We start from the raw sequence: 19,212 nt of genomic DNA on the forward strand, positions 1-19,212 counted from the left end.
AGTCTACAACAGATAGATAGATAGATAGATAGATAGATAGATAGATAGATAGATAGATAGATAGATAGATAGATAGATAGATAGATAGATAGATAGATAGATAGATAGATAGATAGATAGATAGATAGATAGATAGATAGATAGATAGATAGATAGATAGATAGATAGATAGATAGATAGATAGATAGATACGTAGATAGATAGAAACTGAATTGATCCCAAATGAAATTCTGACCACATGTAAATATGTGATCTGTTTGTGTTATTTGTTGTCTTATATGTTATATGTTTGCCATCTTTTTATACTGCTGGCTGTACAACAAATTGCCCCTCGGGGATAATAAAGATACCTTGAACCTTGAACCTTGAACCTTGAACCTTCTGATGACGATCTCAAAGGGCTTATAGTAATTTTTAATGTTAACAGTTTTACAGCTTGAGAGCTACCAGCAATTGTATAGCTCAGGAGAGAACAGTTTTCTTTAATGGCCGTGTTTTTAATACCAGTCCATGAGAAATGATTATTATTATGTATCTTGCCTGCAGCCAACGCTGAGCTCCTCCAGCACTCCCCTGAGTCTTCGCTCTGGAAAAGCCTTCTCTGTCTTCATGATCTCCTGGACATCATTCAAACCCTCCTCCTGTTGGGACAAAGCAAATACTAGGGCTTGGTACATGTTGGTACATGTCCAAAAGAGATGTTTACAAATGCTTACACACTTTACAAACACTACTATGTACCACAGGATCTATAGATGCACATTTCAGTTATCAGGCTTTTACGTAGAATGTCATTATTGGTCCAATGAAATTGTGACGAAATGATTTGCACACTGTCATGATCCCAAGAGGAAGAACCCATCTGACGTGGAGGAACGTCTGACTTTACCATGAAGCAAAACAATTCTGATTCTCAATAAAATATCGTATCACCTAGCAAATGGATTGAAGAATTACTATATATTTACTTTCAGGATACATTTCAATAACTGACCAAATTTCTACAGAAAATACAGAGTGGAGCCGCTAGAGAAACCCTTATGCAAAGCAGTAAGAAGAGTGCACACTGACCAGCTTGTCAGCGATCTTGTCCATCATGTTGGAGTTATACAGTCGTCTTCTCTGGTCCTGCCACCAGCTCTTGATGTAGACACACGGCTTCTTTTCAAAGTAGGGAAGATGGAAGTAATTCCTGTGATGTGCAGACAAAGTGCCTTGGTCAATAATCTGAAATTTTACATTTTAACATTGGCTACTAAACTGCATGTTTAGTTTATAATTTGAATGTATAAAAGGACTGTGAACCAACTCTCTTAACACAGCTTATTGTCGTCAGCAAACATTCATTGGACTACTACTACTACTGACAGATGTAAACGATGGACAATGGCCGAATTTGGCTTTTATTAGACTGAAATTAAACAAGCAAAATATCCTAAATGGCTTTCTAAGAAGCCCCCGTGGCCCTTGAGCCCTGACCTGTCTGTGATGAAAGGTTTCATTGCCGGGGTGGAGGAGACAGAGACCAGGTCCCCGTCCTCATCCCCTTCGTCCTCACTAGAGTTGTTGTGGATGAGCTCGTTCTCCTCATCTTCACTCTCGCCCTCTTTTTTCTTCTTCCTTGTCGACGACGGCTTGCTGACGCCATCTATCTGGTTGCCATAGTTACCTGTCAGCGGGGCAGAACATTCATCGCTGTTATGCCGTTGACTTGGTTGCTGTATTGACTTCAGTAGCCTACATGTTTTCTGTTAAATTTGACAAAAATGGGTTTATTTACCTATCGTGATTTCAAAGCTTATGGGTTTGTCGCCAATCTTCCTGTCGATCATGGTGGCCTCCAGGAAGGACCCAAAGAGGAAGAATTCATCTATTTTCCCAGTGGCGCTCTGAAGGGGCAGCGAAGAAACGGCATAAAACATTTAATGGAAGTAAAGTGCATTGAATTCATGTCTACACCTTCAAGGACCCAACACAGCCTATAGTTTGAGATACAAACCAAGGTTGATTCCTGTCACAACACTAAGAATTTGTATAATGAGAACTAGCAGGAGATACACATGCTGACAGAGGAAAGTAGTCTATTCACTAACCTTAAGTAAAAAAGAGAAAATAACTTTAAGAACTTCACTCTCTTGGGGCGCTCTGGTAGTGTAGTGGATAGAGCGCGTACCATATTGGCTCCGGCCTTCATTGCAGTGGTTGCAGGTTCAAATCCGACCAGTGGACCTTTACTGCAGGTCATCCCCCCTCTCTCTCTGTCTCCCCATTTCAACTCTGTACTATCTAATAAAGCTTGAAAATGCCAAAAAAGTACTTAACTCTCTATTCTTGCACAAAATAATATATAAGTTCAAGGACTTTCAATGACCAATGTCAATTCGAAAAAGATATATTTTCCAAAACTTTGAAAGGCCTTCATATTTAACTTAAAGGATGATTTCACCGGTGGAAATATGAATGTACCTATGTAGAGCAAAACCTATGTGTTATAAATGTGCAAAAATTTTAGAAATCGGTTCACCCTAGCCTGAGAAACGGCAAAAAGAGTGTTTTTATGGTCTCTCTGCCGGTCTCTGCCTCTAAAGTCAGAAATCCTCCGACTACCACAATGCACTGCGCTAGCAGCACTCCAAGGCCCCGCCCACATTTCGTCTCGTCTCGTCTGACCTCTGACTCCGATGAGAGTTTGTAAACACACTACTTCCCATTACAGTTCTTGGCGATACCTCGACCAATACAGACTCTATGTAGATTCCACAATGAATATTTGTTTCACTGTAAAACGGAGGGAAGGAAATGCGCACTAGTCTAACTTTTCTTCAGTTTACAAGATAGTGAGCTGTTTTCAACAATGCCTGCGGCTAAAAAAACTAGCCGGGCTTCAAACCAAACCGGAGGACTGAAACTAAATATTCTAGCCTGGGCGTGAAGAGGACAATCTGGACGGGACTGACGTATCTTCGTTGTGGACTGGTTGTGTGGACCGGGCCTGCAAAACGCACTCGCGTACAGGTAAGACTTTCAACGCATTTGACTATATTTCTGTTCACACAGTATGCAGTTATAGCTGCTGTCAGGGGGCCTTGCTAAACTCTTTCAGAAACAAACTAATGCTGCAACCATTTGGTGTGTTTGTAATGCAACTAAAGAAAAAAAAATCATCAGACTATAATTTTTAGTGAGTGATCACAGCTAACGTTTCACTTGAAGCCTAACTGTTGTATTGTTTTGTGACATTTCAGAATCCGATGTCTACACCCTCAATATCAGCTGTGATAGTGGGGTAAAAAGTTGATCAATGGCTGTCTCCCCTTCAACTGCAACCAAGGCAGCTGCAGTGACGCTTCTGAGAGGAAATATGTCCCCTACATCAAATTCAGGAGCATCCCAGCTCTGCTAATATGTCCTCACACCTCAACCTGTGCCCTATCAGCCACTCATTTAACGCTAAATTGTAAATATTTTTTGTTTATAGCTCATCTTTTGTATCTTATATTTATCATGTTCGTATATTGGACAGTTTATTTTTAAGAATTGTTTCATTGTTTGTTACCTGGTTTATTTAACATTGAGCATGATGCCACAATATTTTCCTTTGTAAACAATAAAACATCTTATGTTGTTGTTACCTTATCTTGGACTCCTTTCTACACCCATGTTCACCAGTACAGACTTGTTGGCTGAACTGATTTTGATGCACAGATTACTGTGTATTGTTTTTAAAATACAATTTGAGGTAAATGTTATAAATTCACAAGGATGCAAGGTAGGTTCATCATACTGAAGCACAGGAAAAACAGATACACAGAAAAATAACTAAGCTATCAGTTTTTCTACCAAAGCTAGCCAGAATATATTTCAATTGAGTACTTCAGGTCACATTTCTATATGGATAGCATAAAAAATATTTGCTTATTTATTAAATACAGTAGCTCAGCATCTGAAGTCTGTCCTCAACCTTTTTCCCCAGTAGAAATTTGTATTTTTCTAACAGTACTCCAGTTGAACAGCATTCTGGTTAGTAAGGCAAGGCAAGGCAAGGCAAGGCAAGTTTATTTATATAGCACAATTCAGACACAAGGCCACTCAAAGTGCTTTACAGGGGCAAGATTAGAATACATAAAACACATTATAAAACTTTTAAAAGCGATTAAAAGAAGCAAATAAAAAAAAAAAAAAATAAAAACATGAAAACTGGATTTAATAAAAGAAGCAAATAGAATGAAAATTGCAGGTTAAAATGGAAACAAAAAAGTCTTCAGACTCGATTTAAAAGAACTGAGAGTTGCAGCACACCTCAAGTTCTCTGGGAGTTTGTTCCAGATTGTTGGTGCATAAAAACTAAAAGCTGCTTCTCCTCGTTTAGTCCTAACTCTAGGGACTGTAAGTAGACCTGTCCCAGACGACCTAAGGGCTCTGGACGGTTCATAACTTATCAGCATATCAGTAATGTATTTTGGCCCTAAACCATTTAGTGCTTTATAAACCAACATCAGTATTTTGAAATCAATTCTTTGAGTGACTGGAAGCCAGTGTAAAGACCTCAGAACTGGGGTAATGTGATCCACTTTTTTGGTCCTAGTGAGGACTCGAGCAGCAGCGTTCTGAATTAGCTGAAGCTGTCTGATAGATTTTTTTGGAAGGCCAGCAAGGACACTGTTACAGTAGTCAAGTCTACTAAAGATAAATGCATGGACAAGTTTTTCTAAGTCTTGCTGAGACATAAGCCCTTTAATTCTTGATATGTTTTTTAGGTGGTAGTAGGCTGATTTATTAATTGATTTTATGTGTTTCTTGAAATTCAAGTCGGAGTCTACAACAACACCAAGATTTCTGGCTTGGGGTGTGGCTTCTAACATAACGGATGTAAGCTGTGCGCTGACTTTTAATTGTTCATCTTTGGCACCAAAGACAATTACTTCAGTTTTATCGTTGTTTAATTGAAGGAAATTTTGGCACATCCAATCATTGATTTGTTCAATGCACTTACTCAGTGCCTGTATCGGACTGTAGTCTCCTGGTGATATGGTTATGTAAATTTGTGTGTCGTCTGCATAATTATGGTAGCATAATTTGTTCTTATTCATAATCTGAGCTAGTGGGAGCATATAGATGTTAAATAGAAGAGGGCCAAGAATGGAACCTTGGGGGACCCCGCATTCAATATTTGTCCGCTCAGATGTGAAATTGCCTATTGACACATAGTAGTCTCTATCCTTTAAGTAGGATTCAAACCAGCTTAGTACAGTTCCAGAAAGTCCAACCCAGTTTGCTAGTCGATCTAGTAATATGCTGTGGTCAACTGTGTCAAAAGCGGCACTGAGGTCCAGTAAAACTAAGACAGAACTTTTGCCACTGTCTGTGTTTAAGTGGATGTCATTGAGGACCTTAACCAGAGCAGTCTCAGTACTGTGGTGTTGTCGAAATCCTGACTGGAAGACATCAAAGCAGTTATTCATTGCTAAGTAGTTATTTAACTGTTGATAAACAGCTTTTTCAATGATTTTACTTAAGAATGGTAGGTTAGATATGGGCCTATAATTTTTCATGAGTGATGTATCTAGATTGGTCTTTTTTAGTAGTGGCTTGATGACTGCTGTTTTCAGGGCCTGTGGGAATACACCTGTCTGAAGGGACGTGTTGACAATTTGTAGAACATCTGAGGCCATACAGCTAAAAACAGTTTTAAAGAAGCCTGTGGGCAGAATGTCAAGGCAACAGGATGAGGAGTTCAGGTGTTGTATAATGTCCTCCAGGTTTTTGTGGTTTATAAGATAAAATTCTGTCATTGCATTTGAATTGATTTTATGAGGGAACACATATGTTGAACTTGGTATTGATGCAGTGACAGCTTGTCTAATTTTGTGAATTTTCTCAGTAAAGAAGGAGGCAAATTCATTGCAAGCCCTCGTGGAAAGATGCTCAGACGCTACTGGCACAGGAGGGTTTGTTAATCTGTCGACAGTAGCAAACAGGGCACGTGCATTGTTGTTGTTTTTGGTGATGATGTCAGAAAAGAAAGAATGCCTTGCATTTCTCAGTTCTGAGTTAAACGTGCACAGTTTCTCTTTGAAGATGTCATAATGAACCTGGAGATTTGTTTTTCGCCACCTGCGTTCTGCTTTACGGCACTCTCTTCTTTCTATTCTGACCTGCGGGGCATTTCTCCAAGGAGATCTTTTCTTACCAGAGACAACCTTCATCTTAATGGGCGCAATAGCATCTATAACACTTGTAATTTTGCCATTAAAGTTGTCTAAAAGCTCATTAACTGAGTTACAGGGGAGGGGTGGTATCGAAGAAAATGCTTGAATGAATGTTTCACTGGTATTTTCTGTAATATACCGCTTTTTGATTACTTTTGATTGATCAATTGTGTGCACAGACATTGTACTCTCAAAAAATAAACAGGAATGGTCCGTGAGGGGACCCATATCTGCCACAGTTATGTCTGAAATGTTCATTCCTCTGGAGATGATAAGGTCCAGCGTGTGCCCTTTGTTATGAGTTGGTTTGTCAACATGCTGATTTAGTCCAAAGTTGTCAAGGACACAGCACAGTTCTTTCGCACATCTATCCTCTGGTTTGTCAGTATGAATATTGAAATCTCCGACGATTAATACACAGTCAAACTCAGTACATATTACAGACAGCAGTTCAGTAAGTTCATCAAAAAAGCTTGTATTGTATTGAGGTGGCCTGTAAATACTAATGAAAATAACTCTAGAGGCTGAATTTAACTGTAGAGCCACATACTCAAATGAATCAAAATTTCCATAAGACATCTTTTTGCATTGTAGAGATTCTTTAAACAGAATAGCAACCCCCCCGCCTTTTTTATGCACTCTGGATTCACTCACAAAATTGTAATTTGGGGGGGCGGACTCTATGAGAACAGCTGAGCTGTTATCTTGGTCTAACCAAGTTTCAGTTAAAAACATGAAATCAAGATTGTGCCTAGTAATAAGATCATTAATTAAAAATGTTTTTCCTGCCAAGGATCTGATGTTTAATAAAGCTACATTTAGTGTGTTCGAAACATGGTCACCCCGATTTATTTCAGCCAACTGTGGCTGAAGAGGAATACTTATCAGATTAGATACATTTGCAGGATTTAAGAGTTTCCTGTTTCTTGAGGTAAACCTTGAGAAACAGGGCCCCGGCTTATCTTGTGAGTCAAAGCCGGTAACTATGTAGCCGCGGCCCGGTTCGTATCAACAAGTGCTTTTATTCCGTAAACGAGCAGCCCACTGCTGCTGCCGACGACGTAGCGGTGAGATCCGAGGGGGTGTGCGTGGAGGGGTGACGAGCCGGGCACTGTGGCTGAGATTGACGAGTTGTGTGGGGGTAGATGGGAGTTGTGGGGGGGTAGATGGGAGTTGTGGGGGGGTAGATGGGAGTTGTGGGGGGGTAGATGGGAGTTGTGGGGGGGTAGATGGACTTCGAGGACGGGGAGTACGAACGATTTCCATGAACTCCGGCTCAGGAGAGGATTGAGAAAGGGTGAGTGTAGGAGAGAAAGGAGGAGAGAGAGGTCGGCTTGGTGATGACCTGCGGGGTCTAGGGGAGACGGGGATGGGTAGAGCCCCCTCCTCTCTGCCCTGATATCTCTCATGGTCTGAGCTGTCATCTGGGGCCGGCAGTTGTCCTTCGGCGCTGCTGCAATGCTGTGTTTTGGCTTTCTCCAGTATCTTGTCCTTGGCACGAACAGATGGGTGGCGCAGGATGTAGAACACATTTGATATGAATACTTCTAATCCTGTCTTATTTAGGCAGAGTCCATCTGTCTTAAAAAACTGGCTGCGGTTCCAGAAAGTGTTAAAATTGTCAATAAAATGCACTGAATGGTCGGGGCACGCAGCTGAAAGCCACGTGGTCAGTGCCAGCAATCTGGTGAATTTCTCAGTTCCTCTTCTGATTGGTGGCAGAGGACCACTGATATACACCTTAGCTTTCAGTGAGCTGACCGTGTTCAAGAGATCTTTAAAGTCCTGTTTCAACATTTCAGACTCCTGCTTTACAACATCATTAGATCCGATGTGCAGAATGATGTTCTTTACAGTTGTGTGAGCAGCTGCAATGTCCAGGATTCTTTTTTCTAAGTCAGATACCATATCATTTGGATAGCAGAGTACTTTGGTATCAACACTAAACATGCTTTTCATATCTCTAACAGAAAAGTCTCCAACAATTAGAGTTTTAGGCCCGGTTGTTAGCTTGGTTAGCCCGGTTGTTAGCTCTCTCTGTGGCTCTTGGCTTTCGGGCCTTACCTTGCGGTGTGAGGCTGCTGTGTTGTCATCAGAGGGAAATCCAGGGAGTTGTAACAGTGGGGTGAACCTATTTGACACTAGCACACTTGTTTGCTGGGGAAGTTTGTTGTTACGTCTCCCATTGGCAGCTATCCATTGCTGCGGCCTCCGTGGCACGGGGGTTGAGGAGGCATTGTGCCTAGGTGATAACGCAGGCCAGCTGTCCAGATCAGTCATCTCATGGCGCTCGGCCCTGCCGGTTATCCGTCCTCCCTTTTCCAATCTCTTTGGCTTTGCACCAAGACGATTCCAGGGAGGGTTATCACTGCCTTGAACACAGTCCTTCTGTTTCTTCGTAGCCTTGCTGGTGCTAGTTAGCTGTGCGTTAGCTCGATCTTGTCCACTGTTTTTAGTCACTGATAGAGTGGTGTCGTTCCCACATAGTCCATTCACTTCCACGTTCACTTCTATTCGATTCATTTTTGTTTCCAGTGCTGTAATCCTCTGTAGGAGTATTTGGTACTCCTCGTTTGATAAGGGAGGCATCTTGCTGCTAATTAGCTTTAGCTTAGCACCTCGCTTACAGTCACCACAGGCCTGTCCTGTTTGTAGGCCTCTTCACGTTCTGTTGAGGAGGTCGTAAAAGTTTCTAAAAGTGCCTGTAGTATCTATTAAACAATAAAATTAATTATAGTCCCATTGATTTGTATGTATCCAGGAGCTGCTGCTAAATTTATGTTGACGAAAAAGAAGAATGTAAGCAAAAAGTGCAAGAGGAGGAGAGAGCAAACAGAAAAGCGTCTGCACAGTAGGAAAGCAGGAAGCGACAAACCACATCAACCAACTTGAGTTCAAAGTTTTAATCCAAACATATGAACAACTATTTATAAAAATAAAATGTGTAGTGTGTTGGCTCAGGTCATTCTGGTCACAGCTGCTCGATCTTGTTTCTTGATAGCCACGGTACTGCTCATCACGTGCATGGTCAGGTGCTGGGTCTCTCTCTTTGCAGGATTCACGCCAGGAAACTGCATGAATCAGCGATATTGTCTATAAAACATTGAGCAAAACATTAGTAAGGCCAGCTAATTTTAGCCTGCAGTAGCTCACATACATGAAAAAGAACGGCAAGGTTACGTCACGTTAGCTTTGCTGCGCATGTTACCAAAACTAGGAAAACATAGTGCCAATAAGACATTTTAGAACAGGATTCAAAACTGCAATAAGATATAACACTTAAGCCGTGTTTACGCCCGGGTCACATCCTAGTATGTGCAGTGTATCTAGCTCGCAGTTTTTCCCCCCACACAGTCAGTGTCTCACTGCTGCAGCGCTGCTTTTACCAGCCTGTTGCTACATGAGTTTTTCTTTGATAATTCACATTAATAAAGTGCTGTGTAGCTGCTCTGATCTGCTAACACAAGCGCCAGGGGAAAAAAGAAAGGCAGACGCAAATGCAAGAAGTGTGGCGGTGATGAATGAGTAAAAATAAAAACTTACTGTGTTGTGGTCGACGTCCGTCTCTCCCCGCGGCCTGTGGCTGGCGCCTACAGTTCACCGTCTCAATACTGAAATATGTCTCCGGGGTCCCTCTTTCCATATGTGGAGTAAAGCTACAGTGAAGTTTCTAACAGTGAACACTGCGAACACACCAGGCACAGCGGCGGGGCTCCTCTTCAGCATGGAGCAGCTGCTAGTGTAGCTACAGCTAGCTCCTCTTCCTCCTTACGACTATCACCTCTCTTCCTCGCTGTAATCCGGTTTATACAGGTTGACACGAATGTCCGTTCACTAGAGTAAACATTAAAAATCCCCTTCAGGCGTTACAAATGGAAAATATCCTTCTGCCATGGTCGGAGTTTTTCGGGACTCTGCTTCTTCGCTAAGCGGAGGAGAAACATGGCGGACGCTGTGTTTACATCTCGGCCGTGAGCTCCCGCCTCCCTCATTCCTTATTGGTGGGCATACAAATGTGCGGAAGGGATGGCCTGTAGTTCTTGGCGCTTCTAGGCTGGTGGTCCGTATGAAGCGTTTCGCGTCACGCCAACCACTACCATGTAAAATGTGGGGTGTGGATTTTCGGGAAAGCTGGACCAAGGGAATACTGAGTCAGGACAAACCTCTTTCATTATAATATAATAGTGATTTTATAATGATAGAACGCCGGTTCAGTATGGGTGAAGTATTCCTTTAAATTTATGAACTTTTATGCGTTTCAGGAACCCGTAGGAACCCTGTTTTTATCTATTCATGTGGTTGTTATTCAAATATAAAAAGTAATCGTTGCTTCATAGCTTACAGCTGCAGTTAAGCACAATGTCTTAGGCAAAGCCTGGCCAAATACTGTAGAACATACAAGCCTAGATATAATTTGTTTTACTTAGGATTCATAAGCAATACAAAAAAATACTAAACAATGCAAAAAAGGTTGCCAGAGAAGCAAATCATTTATCATGCATACCCTGATATGCTGTATCTGTGTGTTTGTATGAGGGGTGACTTCATAGGTTGGAGCCGTCACAGTCAAGGAAGCCACAATGAGAATGATGTCAAGTGTAGCTCAAATGAACTGTACGAATGATGCACTTAAGATGTCACAAATACTTAAAATCAATGAAGATCCATTAAGTCTGGTCTGAATAATAGATGTGATGCATTTCCATAAACTTTACCCGCTGAAGTCTAACATTAATGGGTCTTTGATCGTGGCACTGAATATTGGCCCAAAACGCAATCGTCTCTTCAAGAACTTAACCAAATTTGACCACAACAATATTTTCTGTTACACCTCTAAAGTTCAAATGCATCATTTACTATTCTTGAATGATCTTAAACCTCCAATGACATATTTTACTTTGTGTATAGAGGAACAATTATGATTAAAACCAATCAAAAGCTCACTTTCGCAGAGGGGAGGATAAATAAGCCACTTTATAGAATTTATTTGACAACTAAGCTCAGACTCATGCTGGCATGGATGACTTAGCTCCCAGGGGAGACATTTCTACCAAAACAACTAAGGGCCTGATAGCTGGCCAAGCTTTGCCTTGAAGCCACGCATCTAACGCTTCTGATTTCCCTGATGGGCTGTTTACTGCAGCATGCACTGTTTATTCTGGGTCAGGAGAGGACAGGCTGCATGTTGTGTTCATGGATCACAGGTCAGGATAACAGAGGGGACATTTTATGACTTCTTCCCTCACCTCTGAGATGTTGGAGATGGTCTCCACCTGCACGTCGGTGGAGCTCATGATCTCAGGTGACGTGGTGTCCAGGATCTCCACGGCGACAGAGAGCAGGAGGCGGGCTCTAAAGGACACGCCCTCTCCCAGACCATCGTTCAGGTCCTGGTGCTCGTCCATCAGAGTGTACTGACGGGTGGAACCGTACGTGTTGGCCCAAGCTGGACCCATGGTGGGCAGGAACCCTGGAAGAGGTAAGAGGGGGAAAAAATGTCTGTGGTAATATACAAGGCCCTGTTGAAACATTTGGAATATCGTGGAAAAGTCCATTCAAGAAGTGAAACTAAACATATAGGGGAAGGTGGGGTGATTTGTGCAACTTTTTACTCAAAGTGATTTTAAAGTGAGGCCTTGACAGTTATGTCTCCAACTCAAATATGTACATATAGTTCAGGATGTTGTGCATACCTGGCAATAAAAACTTTGGATCTGGAATAAACTGTTTAAGAAATATAGCTTTCGGAAAAAAAGTTGTCTTGACGCACAAATCACCCCACTACGTGGGGTGATTTGTGCGTCATTGTGTCACAATGACAAAGTCACCATCATCATCTTTCTGGCCATCTGAACTCTCATCAATGGTGTCGTTAAGTGGAATTGAGATGTCACTCTCTTCTGAGCTACTGTAGACAATCACTTTCTTTTGGTGACCAGCGTATACAGCCATGCCACTGGCACAACTCTCAGAAATGTACTTTGCACTAGTTGCTCCGTGCTTGTGGAACCAACTGCCACCTGACAAATGTGATTCCCCCTACATTTCTGCCTTTAAATCAAGGCTCAAAACCCATATGTACACCCTGGTGTTTCCTCCCCATTAACTATCTTACCTCTGCACTACTATCTGGGTTTATGTGGATGTATGGGCTTTACGTCTTTTATTTTGGTTATTGTTATTGTACCTTCATTGTTTACCTACTGAATGCACTATGTACAGCACTTTGGACAGTGCAAACTGTCATAAATGTGCTTTTATAAATACATTTTACTTACTTACTTACTTATAACTCACCCAGGCCCTTGCGCACAAATCACCCCATCCCCAGAATTTTGGATAATAGGCATGATGCAGCAATTTAGGGTTGACATTGTGCTAACTATATAGACTCAAAGTGTAGCATACCAAAGCACTAAAACATGTGTCAAATGTTTTCAAACGTGTCTATAATTGTTCAGACACAATAATCAAAAAACCTTGATCATGGAAATTTTACTTTGAAAGGCAAAACACAGTTTTTTGAGCTTAAATGTGCTTATATCTTATTCCTTGTGTCTCCCTTCTTTACAGGATGAGTCAAATGGATGGCTCTTCTTAAATATGTGGTCACATTTCCAATTTCTTCCACGGTTTTCTAGAAACAAGGGGTTTTGCAACTTCCAAAACGCACAAATCACCCCGCCTTCCCCTATTCTAGATTCAATACACAAAGTGACATACGCCAGGCCTTTCTTTTGTTTTAATTTTGATGATTACTGCTTACAGGTCATGGAATAATTGATCCAGTATCTGAAATATTAGAATATAACATAAAACCAATTCAAAGAAAAACGTTAACCAACCTTCTCAAAGGTATGCTTATAATGGATTAATTTCTCTTTATGTGTAATGAATCTAGAATATATGAAAGTTTCCCTTTTTGAATTCAATTACAGAATTATTATTTTTTTAAATGCTGTTCTAATCTTTTGAGATCCACCTGGACAAGAAGCCTTTTTTCTTTTGTACTGTACTGACTGGCAGGACAAAAAAGCAGCTGACAACTCATCAACGCATTTGCCTGTGACAATGACAATCCTTACAGTTTAAGTTCATATCCTTATCCAAATCATCACCTTTGGTCCATGCCCTGTTTAAAAAGCAGATTTTAATTCTTCAGATTAGACTTTTGAATGACTCACTTAATCACAACATTACTCATGCTGTGGTCTCTTTGCATCACAAGAGCATTATAGGGGGAATTGTCAAAGAGTTTTACACCTAACACTTTAACACTGTTTGATAATCATGGATCTTGTACTTTGGTTTAACCTATGCTAATGTATGTATTGATTGCAAGTCGATTTCGATGTCATCCGCTTAATTCAAACGGACATAAGCAAAGGGATCGACGTGGTTCGATTCAGGATCTACTGCAGCCTTGCTAATTACTAGTCAAATATAAACTAGTCAACGCTGGCACAATAATCGTACCTGACTGTTGATCAATTTTCATTAGACGCATTGCACGTGTTTTAATTTACCTTTGTCGCCATCATTTGATATCTTGCGCAGGTCAATGAAGTGGGTTCCTATGGCAACATCGTTGACCTTATCAGAGTCTCGTATCTGGACCTTGATGCGTTTGCAGAGTGGAGGGAAGAGCTCGGTGAAGATGACCTGCTCGTTCCAGATGGGTGCGTAGCTGCTCTTCTGGACTGAAGTCTTCCCCTGGAGACACATGGAGGGTTTTCAAGTTTTTAATGAAGCTTCAGCAGTCCGAGTCAGACAAACAAAGTGGATATCTCTCCAGGTTGCGTTTTTTTTTAGTAAAGAATGCCGTAGCTCCATTCTGTACTTAAAAGACTGTAACTGTGCAACACATGGACTTGATATGTCTAATTCAAACAGCAGAAATCCCATAGTAGCTTCAGCTGAGCTTAAGATGTATTTTTACACAGGAAAAAAACTAAAGCTTGCTATTTGGGCCTCAACCAGAAATGTATGTAAGATCTAACAACTTTGTATTTTTCTTTCTTCTCTCGGTTGTGGTTGACTTAATGGTTGAATAAACAATGCATGCTGCTACTTTGAAATAATATACAGTATACAGTTAGCTATTAATCAAGCCATAAATATCCACAATTTAAACATTTGCACTTGGGTACATTATCAATCCCGCAGTATATTATCGGAGAACCATAATAACTCCTTGGGGAGTAATTACAGCGATCTAGAAACTAACAAAGAAAGAGAGATAGCAGACTGCGGAGGGAATTACTTTCTGCCCGGCAAACTGCACTTGAACATAGGGATCCACCAGGTCTCTGCTCTCTCCTATGAAGGCCTTCTTCACATTGGCCATAATGGTGGTGTTCATTTTAGGAAGGCCCTCAGCGCGGTAGATCTTCACGTAAAACCGTGCCCACTGCCTCTCTGCTGGGATGCCCTCTGGTAGCAGGAGGTTCCTGGCCAAAAGAAACACGGGCACAAAAAGACTTAGTTATTACATTTAAGAAAAGCACTGGCTATGAAAGACACAGTTTGAATATCTTCAAACAACTAAACCCTGTTAAAATGTTATTGTCCCTATTAAATGGAATATTTGTAACACCACCATTTTATTTAAATGTTTTACTTATTTTTATTCGCTTTTAAATGTCTTCTAATGTGTTTTATGTATTTTAATCTTGCCCCTGTAAAGCACTTTGAATGGCCTTGTGTTTGAATTGTGCTATATAAATAAACTTGCCTTGCCTTGCCTTACCACTTTCCAAAAGTAAAAGGGGAATCTAAAAGGTGGAGTCAGCGATTCTGGAGAACGCTTGTTGTCAAAATCAGGGAATATCTGCTTTATATACACAGCCTAGGGTCTGTAAATAGGTAGGTAAACAAAGGGTATGTTGACATAGGGGGTCCAGTAGCTAGCAACATGCCCATTTATAGAGCCTAGGTTGTATATTAACACTGGATTTTTTTCTGACAGCACACATACACTAGTGTTATGGAGGGGATATTCACTGAGTCTGACAAAAAGTGATATTGACAACAAGCATTCTCCAGAATCACTGACTCTTCTTTAATTGACCACAATATTCTTGACAATCAACAGCTCATTACCCCTCTAGGTCGTCTTCGTTGGTCTCGTTGGCTTTGTGCGGTGTCTTGATGTTGTCGCCCTTACTGACCACAGCGATGTCACACTTAATGTATCCTTTACACCCCGCTGTGATGTCATCAGGATCAGACATGATGGCCCACTTGTGATAAAACTGATGCTCTGTGATGGATGAGAATGAATAAGTCAACTAACAAACAGCTTTTATTACATCCATTTTCACACACAAATTGTATTTTTTTTTTGTAAAATAGGGATTGCAATCTAATATTTTGTTGTGATCATACAAGAAGAAACATTTTAGGCAATGCATGCATGTCATGACGTGTGATTGGATAAATATCAGCCTGCACATTACCGGGCTGAGAGTAAACAGTCCCAACATCCATCTTGAAGGTTCCCACCAAGGTCCCACTCCGGAGAAGATTTTTAGAGTGAATAACCTATACAGGCAGAATGAAATATGAAAAATTATAAAGACAAACTCCATACTGTGCTGGAAACTGTGATAAATAATTTAAAAGTCTAAGCGGTATATGGAAAAACAGATTGTCCTCTTCAGTTTTCCCCCATAAACGGGATGATTATGCAACACGTGCCATACAATCTAACTTTAAGTGTTATCATGACATTTTAAATAATATTATGTCCACCACCCATGTAGAGTTTGTTTAGCGGTACTGCAGTGTGTACGTTCGGGGGGAAAGGATAACTTACTGAGAGCTTGATGATCTTGTCAAACATGACATCAGGAGGGACGTGGAAGTCAAAGACGAAATACTGCAGAGAGTAAGGAGAAAAGGTTTTGCCAATTAAAATGTCTTGACATACAGTACATACTACTAGATAACACGTTCTCCCTTCAGATTTTCTCTGGGAGTCAAATGTGCTGACACAAATGGTATAACTTGAACTGAGGGAACGAGCAGAAATCATTTCATCATCATGACAGCCTTGCAGGAGATGGGCTGATATCATAGCCACATCACAGCTCTTATAGTCCCTCAAGCTGTTTAGATGTCTACAGGCAGAGATGAGCAGCTTGAAAAGAAAATGACTGATTTAGTTCAACATCAAAGCTTTGCCTTAGATTTGCTGTGGGTGTCTTGAGGTGTCAGTGTATTCATACAGCTAGTATGCAGATAATTCCGACACCTGAACTCAGATTTGTGTCATGAAGTCAATTTACCAGTATTATACAGCACAGATGAATATAACATATTTTTTTTGTAGTGTGAGCTCATGGACACCGACTTTCCAATAAGAAACTGTCCCTTCAAACAGATGCTAAGGCTTTGGGCTTGTACAATATTTTCTCAATGATCTCAACATATCTCAAGTATATTTCATGAAAAAAGTATGTGTGGTAAAGTGCTGAAATATGGTGACACATTTACACTATTAAAGTACACTACATGAACGTATCAACCTACTATACCTTATGTGTGTCCGTCACTTCTTTCTCAAAACCTTGCCCTTCTGACCCAAGTAGAAACCCGTGAAATGGGATTATGTTTTACATTTCTAAATACTAATTAAAGTGTTTGCAGTATTATTAAATGAACCCTCGAAAAGACCATTGTGGTTTCCCTCTACTGCCAATTTCAGATGATTCTTGCTGACAGCTGTGAAGCGATGGGACTCTGAACACATCTGATTGTTCTGGTCAAGAGGAGAAAAAGGCTTGAGGGACTATAAACTTGATTAATCTTTTGTCCAGTTTGTCTGTCAGAGGTGGGGGGTGGAGGGGTTCAGAACAAACAGGAAGAATGGATAACAGACAAGCGGTGACGTTGTGCTCCCTGCAGGGCACAATCCAGAGGCTGCATGGCCGAGCCACTACCAGCACTTCCTACTGTTCACCAACATGAATCAACACATGATTAGATCAAAGATTACGCTGAAAGCCTCTACAAAGCATTGTACAGGGTTGCAATTTCCCCCCAAAATCTGTTTTCGTGCAGTTACCCTGGTTATAGTTGTATAAATCGCCCAAATAGGATGCTGATTTCAACACTAAAAATCTTGGCTGGATGTAATAGACATCCGGGGAATTTTTAACCAACTAAATCTTGCCACAAGAATCAGGACACCCTAAAAAAAAAGTCTACCATACTAAATAGTAGATAGTATGGGTATTGGAATGCAGGGAGTATGTATTGAAATAAAATGTTTCGGACAACAAGCGTTCTCCAGAATTACTGACTCCCCCTTAAAGTCGATACAACTTATTTGTAAGCATTTATTATACTTATGAACTTTTGAAAAGCTGCATTGCTGAAATCAAATAAGTGAACACAATAGGCAAACCAAATCAATAAGAGGACTGCCATCAATTTCTTCCAACTCTTAATGAATTTTACGCACCATGACATTGTGTTTTTGCCACTACAGACGAGCCTTGTAATCCAATCTGTTACATTATTCTGAGACTAGTCTTTAAGCTGCTTCAACAACGAATCTCAGTCGAACCTCACTGCTGGCCATAATGTGATTTCAAGCAGTTTATGTCAGCTCAAAAGCATGGCCGAAATATTGCATAGGCTGGAAATATAATTGCTTTAATGGGAGAAGCAATATAAAAAGAATAGGCGGGACAAAGTGATCCTGACACTTAGAAGAAAAGGGAAAGTGTGTTCACGTTACAAATAAACATGTCCATTACCATTAGGATTTTGAAAGCTTAAAGGTGCACTATGTAACTTTGGGTGTCAGAGAAGTGAACATTTTCTAATGTACATTTTCATAACTAAAGAAACAAACTTTCCTCAAAGTAAAATGTGATTCCCTGGAACACTGTTTGAAGTTCGAAAGCTACCTGGAAAGTTACTGTTTCACTGTTGTTGTTTACAGCGGCAGGGCCCACAGTTTGGTTTACAAACATATTCTCGTAGTCTAACGTTTGGTTCCAGGTGCCTCAAAATCATTTTTATTTTATTTATAATGATAGAATTATTCAATAATAAGAATTACATGTAGAGAAAATAAGTTTTGGTAAACTAACTGCAGGCTCGGGAAATGTAAATCCCCCTCCTCTGAAACTGCATAGTGCTCCTTTAAAAAAGGTCTCACCTCATTGTAGTACGGGCAGTTGGTGGACTCTTTCATAGACGTGTACTTCTTGTCGTCTCCGATCTCCACACACACCACGGGGTCCATGTTTAGGCCAATCAGCTGCCGGGCCTCGATCACTGTGATGCTGATCTGATGGGAGATGTTGGGTGTATATCAGATCTGACTGAATGCTAAGGCAAGCTGACTTTCCCTCCAACAGTGAGTTAACAAGCAGCGAAGCCATCATCATACATCCTCCACATCATACAGTAGGCAGTAATGACTTTGAGCACAATTCATGATAAAACAATACGAAAATAAAATTGGTCGAACACAAACTGTATAAGATTCTGATTCGAGGGAGTGAGTGAGGGACTTTTTTTGGCCTATATTCTACTATGACATGGTCAACAGTTAAATTTGCATCAGCCTTTTGATGGACAAACTCGAAAATCCAAGCTAAATCTTTTCTATCGAAGCAATATCCCTCAGGTTTAATTAGTCATATGATGGAGAGTAACAGAAAGAAACAAGAAGAGAAAGGAGGACGAGTCTGCAGCCGAAGATTACACCAAGATTTCATGTCTGTGTAGCCTATTTATATTTTTAAATAAAATAGGTCATGAGAAATAGGCCACGAGCTAGCACTTAATGAGTGTTACAAACAACCATTATGCTGCTAGTTGTTTTCATTGAGGTTTTGGTGAATAAAAATAGCGTGGCGGTAAAGAAAAACAGATTAACAACGGTCCTAGAGCCACAAGTTCATTAGCTTAGCATAAAAGCAGAAAGCAGGGGGGAAATGCCTAGCCTGGCTGTTTTCCAAAGTTAAGAAATCCAACTAAAAGC

The 19,212-nt window shown here is 40.7% G+C and overlaps 1 protein-coding gene across 1 annotated transcript in view; it reads right to left on the reverse strand.

The window, feature by feature from the left end:
• Positions 1–19,212, reverse strand: part of otofa (otoferlin a) — a gene marked incomplete at both ends in the record, with an annotated part of 79,068 nt that overhangs the window by 19,488 nt on the left and 40,368 nt on the right. The window contains 11 exons of the mRNA XM_080048427.1: positions 541–641; positions 1,072–1,192; positions 1,480–1,669; positions 1,781–1,889; positions 11,456–11,679; positions 13,736–13,922; positions 14,473–14,659; positions 15,312–15,471; positions 15,668–15,752; positions 16,027–16,089; positions 18,382–18,513. Of these exons, the coding sequence (XP_079904553.1) occupies positions 541–641; positions 1,072–1,192; positions 1,480–1,669; positions 1,781–1,889; positions 11,456–11,679; positions 13,736–13,922; positions 14,473–14,659; positions 15,312–15,471; positions 15,668–15,752; positions 16,027–16,089; positions 18,382–18,513 (1,559 nt within the window). The remainder of the gene's footprint in view (positions 1–540; positions 642–1,071; positions 1,193–1,479; positions 1,670–1,780; positions 1,890–11,455; positions 11,680–13,735; positions 13,923–14,472; positions 14,660–15,311; positions 15,472–15,667; positions 15,753–16,026; positions 16,090–18,381; positions 18,514–19,212) is intronic.

Source organism: Ammodytes marinus, assembly GCF_949987685.1.
Source record: "Ammodytes marinus genome assembly, chromosome: 19".
Classification (NCBI taxonomy): Eukaryota; Metazoa; Chordata; class Actinopteri; order Uranoscopiformes; family Ammodytidae; genus Ammodytes; species Ammodytes marinus.